The sequence below is a fragment of the Cavia porcellus genome, unplaced genomic scaffold, assembly GCF_034190915.1.
Source record: "Cavia porcellus strain 051 isolate PalLab524CR breed Dunkin Hartley unplaced genomic scaffold, mCavPor4.1 scaffold_7, whole genome shotgun sequence".
Classification (NCBI taxonomy): Eukaryota; Metazoa; Chordata; class Mammalia; order Rodentia; family Caviidae; genus Cavia; species Cavia porcellus.
In genome coordinates, this window is record NW_026947490.1 from 30,541,902 (window position 1) to 30,551,789 (window position 9,888).

At 36.1% G+C, this 9,888-nt stretch overlaps 1 protein-coding gene across 1 annotated transcript; it reads right to left on the reverse strand.

Annotated features, from left to right (window-relative positions):
* Positions 1 to 4,077: 4,077 nt before the first annotated feature.
* Cavporv1r635 (vomeronasal 1 receptor cavPorV1R635) lies at positions 4,078 to 5,022 on the reverse strand. The gene has a single exon (NM_001167419.1). The coding sequence runs from the start codon at positions 5,020 to 5,022 to the stop codon at positions 4,078 to 4,080; it is 945 nt and encodes a 314-aa protein (NP_001160891.1).
* Positions 5,023 to 9,888: the final 4,866 nt, after the last annotated feature.

Genomic DNA, 9,888 nt, shown 5'->3' on the forward strand with positions numbered 1-9,888 from the left:
TCCATAAACATAGTATAGCATGTGTTGTACTCTTAGAAAATAGCTTTGTTATATGTGTATTATAACAAAACCTGTAACGTGGATTACTGAATGTGTCTGTTTTCCTTTTTCCCTCCCTCCGAGTGACCTAATTGATATGTTAAGCAATGCTCTCTTCTGTAAAGAATTGTAAAATCTCACCTAACTGATACGTTAACCATTGTTGCCCCCTACAAACAACAGAAGTGGTGCTAAAACAAGCTAACAAGGGTTGTTAATCACTGTTAGGTGCCTCTATTCTCCACTAAAGAGCTAAAGAAAACTAGGATGGCCCTCTAATTTACACTTGTTTGAAGTAACTTGCTTGTGTGCAGGGAGATTTGGTTATTAGCAAAACTCTTTACCTGACCTTGATCCCCCTCCCCAGAAAGAAAGAAAAACATAACCACCATTTTCTGTTCTGTAAAGTGCCATACTGCCTCCCCTTTCCCCTACCTATCTATCTAGGCTAGGCCATAAAGATTTTGGGTTTCTGGTGACCTCTTCCTAACCCGGTATGATCTGTCATAAAATGTGCCTTAGCTTCAAAGAAATTACAGGAAAATATTGTGGCTTAACCCTAATGTACTAAAAGGGTTAAGTTCCAAATCCTTGTGAAAACTTAAGTTTCAGCTTCTTGTAACATTTGACCTCTTCCCACCTGTTAGTGTTAATGAGCTGTCCTGAGATAATTAACTTTCTCCAAATGTTATTGCAGATGTGCTACTCTAAGACAATGTTTATCTGCAGGATGGGAGTAACTTGAGAGGTGCCAAAAGCTCCCGAGGTTGTCAGAACTAAGTGGACAGCTATACAGTTTCCAGATTCGGATCAACAAGTTTGATGGCTCTGTGGGTTTCTTTGTTTCTCCCCCTGGCCCTTTTCCTCCAGCCTCTTTTCAGAGCCCTCCCTTCAGTCTCTAGTGCACAGTCTCCAAATTGGCTCCCAGAGACTCATCACCAGGCCTGGTCTAAATAAAGCCTTTTCTCCCCAAATTTCAGTCTCTTGCTTCCTTGGATTTATACTGGGATCCGAGTTATTACAGCACGTAAGTAAAACCAAGGATAAAAATCACATGATTATATTTATGTAGTGAATGCCTTCTACAAAAGTAAATATCCCTGTATAATACAGAAAAAGTCCTTATGAAACTAGGATTCTGGATATAATTCCTCCAAATAGGATGTATTAGCCAATCCAGAACCATCATCATGCTGAATGGAAAAAACAAGTAACAAGGGAGTAATGTTCACTCTCGCCACTGCTATTCAGTGAAGTTCTTGAAATTTTAGCTAGAGAAATTTGGTAGGAGAAAAACATAAAAGAAATTAAATAAAAATAAGAATGCAAATAATCCTTATGTGCAAATTGTATCATTCTATTATTAGAAGATTCTGGAGCCACTCACATTCTGGGGCCCTTCTAGTGGAGCAAAAACCAGACTTCCTTCTTTCTCTTTCTGTTTCATTCAGGCCTGTTTGTTGGTGCTATCCACATCCAGAGTGTGTCTTCACTCTTCAGTAAGTTTATCATTCAGTCTTACTCAGAACAGTGCTATACTAAAACAATGGGCATTTTTTATTGAAGGTGAAACCACAATTACCCCACACAGCTTATGAGGATACAAGGAAAATGATATTTCTATAGTTCCATAGTGGTATATCATTGCATCCACTGTGGAAGGTGATATTGAGTTTCCTCAAAAATAGACCTAGTATTTTATTGATCTAGAGAATTTCCTAGTAAACACAAAGCAATTAAAGTCAGCATAATCTAAGGACATCTGCATATCCATCTATTGTGCTACAATGACAACATGCTGAAGAATTCATAGCAGGATGAGATTTAGGAGCATAGCTCAGTTGGTGGAAGTAGATCACTGGATGGCATGACTTTGAAAGGAAGACCTACTTTCTGGTTCCTTCCCCAATGGCTTTCTCAACCTCTGTTTCCTGGATGTAATGAGGTGAATGCTATTATTCCTGCCCACCCTTCTGTAATGTCTTTTGGCAAATACTTTTCACCATGATGCTTCTGTGTTGGAGCAAACTGATCATGATGTAAAATTTCAGACACCAGGAGTCAAAGTAAGCTTGACTAACTTAGTGCTTCCATATCCCTTTGTCAGATACTTATCCAGTGATTGGAAATATAACTTTAGGGCTTATCCTCCTTGTAAAAGATGTAGATTTTCATGCTCCCAGGACGTTCAGGCTTAGATGAGATTTATCCTCCTGTTGTAGTCAGGTGTTTGTGAAGAAAACAAGACAATACAGGACACATTATTTACAGCAATCATTTTTAGTGGTCACCCAAAGAGTCAAATATGAAGAAAGATTCCAGGAAATTTATACATACATTAAGACCCAAAGAATCATTCTGAAGGCCTGGATCCATTGGCAATATCCTGTCTGAGTGGAGCTGAAGACCTGGAGCCAATGGCGATGTCCTCAATAAGTGCAAATGGAAGATGGAAAACCATGACAGTGTCTCATGAAAGTCTCTTTCACCGATCTGTTCTTGAAAGGCTCAAAGCTTAGAGATAGAAGCTAGGAAGTCTGTGCCAGAGGAATGAAGGCTCTGTGCCAGTAGGATGTAGTTGCTGCCTTGGAGCCAGGATGCTACGCTTAAGGTGAGGACCAGGTCTCCCCCACAAAGTACCACAGCAATCCTCAGTGACAAGGAGATCTCAAACTCCTCTGACAAAGAGAACAGCTAAGCTCATTTCAGGAAGCCCGTGAAACAAGCTCCTCCACATTTTCCCATCTGTAGCTAGGAAATGGTGCTCCAAGTAAGGAGCAGAGATCCCCAAAGTGAACCACAGCCCTTCTCAGTAACAACAAGGTCTGATGAAAACATCCAAGTTCATATCAGGAAACAAGTTTGACAAGTTCAAGCAGGAGAGCCCATGGTAACAGGTGAAACAACAACACCCAGGAGAACAAATAACCCACTTCTTCCTCTATAGTTTCCACATTTATTTCGGCAACAAACTTTAGTGGGCTATCCCCCTCAGCTCCACATTGATTCAGTTCAACTGGGTTTTAAATTGACCACCAACTGTCAATCCACCATGCTGGAAATGTGTTTATTAGAAAATGTTTATGAGAGATCTTATAAATCTGTGAGATCTTAGGTCATGGGGGCAGTCTGTAATTGGAAATTTTAAAAAGAGTTTTTATGGAGCACTGATTAATTCTCATGAATGACTTGTTAGGAGATGGAAAGACTGGTCTCTTTATCCTCTCACTGTGCTTTTTTAGTTGTAATCCATTCCTCTTATACAAAACCATTCATGATCATGTGGTATAGCAGGTGCCTCTTACGAGTATTGAGCTGATCGTGTTGTATGCCCTTGAGCAATCAACACTGTGGCATGAGAAAAACACATTCCTCTGCAAGTTACTCAGCATCATACATTTTATCACAGAAATCAAACACAACAAAACACCCAGAGTTTGATGCTTCACATCGGTCTGATGTAGAGACTTCTCCTTTGGATGGGAGTTAAAATTCCACATTGTCTCCTTGATGATCTCCAGTGATTAGTGTCCAGAGATCATTTCTCAAATTTCAGTAAGAAATAAATGCTTACTCGGGATCCTGATGCCTTTAGCTTTGGGAGACAGAGATGCCAATATATCCAAGTACAATCTCTGTCTTCCACTGGATCCACAACAACTGGGCATTGTCTAACAGTCTCAAAAAATTTAAAAGATGAAAAAAGAGGAGGACAAGAAGAAGGGAGCAAAATAAGAAAGAAGTAAAAGACAGGAAAAGGAAAAAAGGAGAGGGAGCAAAAGGAGGAAGAAGAAGTAAATCCATTCAATTTGCCTTTAAAAACACTTTATTCATACTGAGTGAACAGGATGGTGTGCACCAGAATTGGGACAACCTGATTTATTTACATCCATTATTCCAATGAAGGTCCTATATTTGACCAGTTGAAATGTCTATTAGTTCTCTGAAGAAAGATATGTGGTCTCTTCTTGCATTTGGGTATTGTCTCTCCTAGTTAAATTAGCAGCAGACAGTATAAAGTACAGATAAAATATACAATTATATATTTTTGATAATAGAGGATTTTGTATTTCTAATCCAGACAAACTGGAACACAGATATAGAGGAATTCTGACTCATGATAAGAAATGGGCTGATCATTGGAAAACACACAGAAGTTAGGTCAGAAATACTCATCAACCACCAACTGAGATTATAAAAAAGAGCAGTATAAATGTTAAAAATGGAGGAGATGGTGTAAAATGATACAAAGGTGCTCACCAGCAGAAGGATGCTTTTGGTGGCTCTTGACTCAGGGGATCTGGAGGAAACTTTACTACTATAAATGTGCTTAACCTGCGCTTTATGTCTGTACAGGACAAGAATCATTGAGCCACTGGCCCATACTGTGAGCATAATAAAAGAAATCTCTGGAGATACTACTAATGCAATATAGACTGAGCCCATGGTTGTTCCATAATCTACGACAGAACAAATTCCCAGATGTCTTTTCCTTGTGATGTTTTTGCTTTCTGAATTTCCCAATGCATGCAGCACATACAGAGGGAAAATGCAATTTAGCCCCAAGTGTAGCAGCCAGCAGAGAGACATGGAGAAGTCAATGTACTTGGAATCTTTGATTTTAAGATTATTCCAACAGGAGTTCATGGGGCTGAGTGTGATGTTCTGGAAGAAACTCAAGAAGCACATGGTAGAAATTGACATAGCCCTGCCCACTCTGAGCATAAACCAGTTAAGCTTGCAAATAAGTTCATTGAATAAATATTTCAACCCAAAGGCTACCATTGTCCTGGATAGTCCATTTGTAAGAATAACTAAAGAATTAGCTATAAGAAGATGCTTGAGAATCAGATCTATGGGCTTCATTCTACTTTCCATATGGTGAAGGAAAAAATAATAATAAAGAAGAGAAAAATTTCCATGAATTCCAATCACAGTCTGTAACAAAAACATTATTCCTATTGCCAAATCCTTGGAAGGCATTTTGTCATTTCCTTCTAAAATTTCCTTTAAAATGTGATGACAATAATTTCTTTGAATCAGGCCCATTGTAGCAATCGACACCAAAAGTTACATTAGCACTGTGCTCTTGTGGAATTTTCTGCATATTTCATAGATTAAGCCATCACTAAGCAGCAATTGCTGCTAACCTCTGGGTATAAATTACAACATGGAAAGAATGAAATTGAAACATTTTCAATAAGTCCTAAAACATAACTTACTTTACTGAAGAAAAAAATCATCAACTATGATCAAAATCACATATATATGTATGTTTTTTGATTTATCATTGATTTTAATGTATTCTAGTGTCAATATTTAAGATTAATGTAAACCATATTAGTAAACATTTTTTGATTTGTTATGAAATTACTTCTTTAAAAACCCATTAAGCATTTGGATGAAATGACAAATTAGAGTATGTTAACATTAGGAACTATTTTCATTGAAACACAAAAAAAGTTATGTTCAATAGAAAATGACAAACTAAAGTACAGGGATATACAACAGAGGGAAAAAGAGAGACATAGAAACACAACATTCATCATGAAAAATTCTTATGGATTATATAATACAATAACAAATTGGAAGTTAATTAAAGTGAAATTTCAGAAAAGGAAGTTATTTTCAAAGTTTTTATGTACTCCTTAGTCAGAAAAACTCAAGTGAGATCTCTACATGGTATCATTACGTGTCTTTCCAAATTCCAACATTAAAATAACAGCAAATAACAAATTTGGTAAGGATGTGCGTAAACCATGAACTTGTTTGTGAGGTCAGCCTGGGATACACAGTGAATTCCAGGACATCCTAAAATATATTGTGAAACTTTGTCTCAAAATATTTAAATAATACAGAAAAGAAAAATAAAAATCAAAGAAATAAATAAAGACAAAAATAATAAAGAAAAAGAAAGGAAGGAAGAAAAGAAAAGAAAGAAAGACAAGGAAAGAGAAGGAAAAGGAAGGAAGGAAGAAATAAACAAAGGACTACGGATTTATTCTTTAACTCGCTGTAAATTATATGAAGAATCATTATGTTTCAATACAGCAATTGTTAAGCACATAAAACCTTATTGCTTCTCATGTTGATAATTCATAAATGTTAATCCACAGTATAGTTTCAATTAAACTAAAGACACCAGGAAGTTGTTTGGGTTTAAGATCCTCATTTTTATCTCTAGCTGAGTATAAAATAAAAGAATTATTTCTCTCCTTGTCTATCTTTGCTCTTAACTTGTTTCCATCACAGAATATCTGAGTCTGACATAAGGACATACACTTTCTTTATTTACTGACTATACCAATGAGGCTGAAATACAAAATTCTCACCTGACTACATCACTCTTCAAGAACTCGATTTCACTGTGATGCTCATGACAGCCAGCACTGCAGGTGAGACAAGCAGTTAGACCTGAGATAAAGCTTTATGTATCTGTAATCTCTCCCCTGTGAACTGTAATTATCATTTCATCTGTATTGAATATGACAATGGAAGTTTGGGGAGCTAAGGAAATCAGCAGAACTTTTTTCATTGTTGCTCATTAACAAAGAGAATTACAATTTTCTTGTAAATATCTCCAAAGGGACAATTAAAGTTATGGAAGAGGCTATTAGATTTTCATGATCCCTGCAGGATGGAAATAGCAAAAGATAAGGAGATCTAGTACATAAGAAACTGGCAGAGAGGCTTGTATATTTACTTGGATTTCCTATTTCTCTGCAGTATTCTCCTCTTTAAATATTTATTTGTATTAGTACCTGATTACAATGCATAAGGGCTACATTGGTCACAGGGAATTGACACATGTACATAATGCATGTAAATTCCCTCTTTATCCTCTTTCACATTTTCCCCACTTTATTCTCTTCCCTTCCTCCATCTCTCCTTTTGCAAATGATCTGTGTATTATTATCTTTTATTTCAGTTATACTTTATAATTTGGCTTCTTATGTAAAAGAAACGTGAGACATTTAAGATTTTTTAAAAATTTTTATTTAAGAGGAAAAAGAGAAAAACACAAAACAAAATAAAGCGGTGTAAGGGTACACGTAATACAGAACTACAAAAAAAACATAACAGTAGGAAATCACCTGTTAATAGATTACATATTATCATCTTGAAAATAGTTGCTCAAATCACAGTATCAAAGAATACAAAGTGGACATTCAAACAGGGAGACTGCAAAGAGCTGTGTTCAATGATCCAAAAACATTGATATAGTCAGCTATTTAACACCCCTAAACACACTTGCTGTTATATCCGATAGAGCTCTTTTTTTCCCCTCTCTTTTTTACAACAAAATTTACACATTTTGGATTTTATTACTCCTTAGTTCTTATTACTTTTTTTGGGGGGAGAGAATACAGTCAAATATGGCAAAACAAAACTGTCAGTCAAAACCAAGGATAGACATAGCACATGATGTAGAACAGAGTACAAGGTTATTAACAATGGTTATCAACGTTGTCTCTTGTTTCCTTAAAAAGAATTGTCTATCTCATTAGATATTATAAAGTTGGACAAAACAGTAGAGAACAAGACCTATAAAACTTAGGCATTGTAAACATTACGGGACTTCCAAAGGAGACAATAGTCAAACCAGAATGGGCATCTTTGTGAATCTTATTGCCTTCAAAGTAGTTGCCTATACCCTCAGACTTGATACTATCGCACAGAATGGAACAGAGTCTAATCAGTCAAAACAAGATCGTGGGAGTATTACAGGACTTCAAAACAAGTTAATAAGAAATTGACAAGAGTTACTATTATATATCCTAATTTTTTAATTTTTCCCTAAATTAAAATAAACATAAGAAATAACTAAATAATTTTTTAAAGACTAGTAGCTACCATAGTGTCTGTCTTTTTCCTTGAAATATTTGGATAAAACTTCATATACTATAGCTTCAAATATTTCCATATCAAGAACCCCATAATAAAGCCATTCTAATTAATAAGTGAAAATTTTATAAGGCTTCAAGGCCACATAATGGGGAATCATGATTGCCACATATTTTTATATATTTGAATCATTTACTTACATTAGGGATACTATTCGGTATTCATAAATGCGAGATTGATTTATTTCACTTATGAGTATGGTCTCAAGCTGCGCCCATTTATTGATAAATATCTCAATGTGATCCTTCTTTATAGCTGCATAATACTCCATTGTATAGAAATACCACAACTTTTTTATCCATTCCTCAGTTGATGGACACTTGGGTTGTTTCCAAGATCTGGCGATTACAAATTTTGCTGCTATAAACATAGGTGCACATAAATCACTGTGGTATGATGCTTTCAGTTCTTCTGGGAATATGCCTAGAAGTGGAATAGCTGGAATAAATGGGATTTCCAATCCCAACTTTTTGAGAAACCTCCAGACAGACCTCCACAAAGGCTATACCAGTCTACACTCCCACCAACAGTGCAGGAGAGTTCCTTTTTCCCCACAGCTTCTCCAGCATTTGTTGTTGTTGGTTTTCTTGATCCTGGCCATTCTTTCAGGAGTGAGATGGTATCTCAGTGTGGTTTTAATTTGCATTTCTCTAATGACCAATGATGATGAGCATTTTTTCATGTATTTATTAGCCATTTGCATTTCTTCATCTGAGAATTGCGTATTCATCTCAGATGCCCATTTTTGGATTGGATCTTTGAATTTTGGAGGTCTGAGTTTTTTTTAATTCTTTATATGTTTTAGACAAGAGTCCCTTGTCTGAGAGAGAGTTCACTAAAATCTTTTCCCAGTTTGTGGGTTTTCTTTTCACAATGCTGGAGATTTTTTTGACATGCAGAAACTTTTTAATAAGAAGTGGTCCCAGTTATTGATTCTGGGAAGTAGTTCCCGTGCGGTTTGAGTCCTGTTCATGAAAGCTCTACCTACTCCGATGTCTCCAAGGTTTCTACCTAATTTGTCTTCCAATAGATTTAGTGTTTCTGTTTTAATATTCAGATCTTTGACCCATTTAGATTTTAATTTAGTACATGGTGATAGACATGGGTCTAGCTTCAGTTTTCGGCAAATGGAGAGCCAGTTTTTCCAGCACCATTTATTAAAGAGACTGTCATTCTTCCAGTGAACCTGCTTGGCTCCTTTATCAAAGATAAGGTGGTTGAGTGTGTTTGTAGTTGTGGTTGTATTTTCTAATCTATTCCATTGATCTTCAGCTCTGTTTTGATTCCAACACCATGTTGATTTTACTACTGTTGCTTTGTAGTATAATTTCAAGTCAGGGATTGTGATGCCTCCTGCTTTGTCTTTGCTACTTAGAATTGCCTTTGCAATTCTAGGTCTCTTCTGGTTCCAGATGAAATTTAGGAGTGATTTCTCTAGATCTATAAGGTATGTTGATGGTATTTCTATTGGGATTGCACTGAATCTGTATAAGAGTTTTGGGAGAATGGCCATCTTCAAAATGTTTGTTCTTCCTATCCATGAGCAAGGGATGTCTTTCCATTTTCTGAGATCATCTTCAATTTCCTTTTTCAGTGTATTATAGTTTTCACTGTATAAGTCTTTCACTTCTTTCGGAAGAGTAATTCCTAAATATTTCATTTTTTTGCTTGCTAATGTGAATAGTCCAGTTTCTCTCATTTCCCTCTCTGTGATTTTGTTGTTTGAGTATAGGAATGCTATTGATTTCTGAGTATTGATTTTGTATTCAGCCACATTACTGAATTTATTTATTGTATCTAAGAGTCTTTCATTGGAGTTTAGGGGGTCTTCTATGTAGAGTATCATGTCATCTGCAAACAATGATAATTTAACTTCTTCTTTTCCTATCTTTACCGATTTATTTCTCTTTGTTGCCTAATTCCACTGGCTAGTACTTCCAGTCC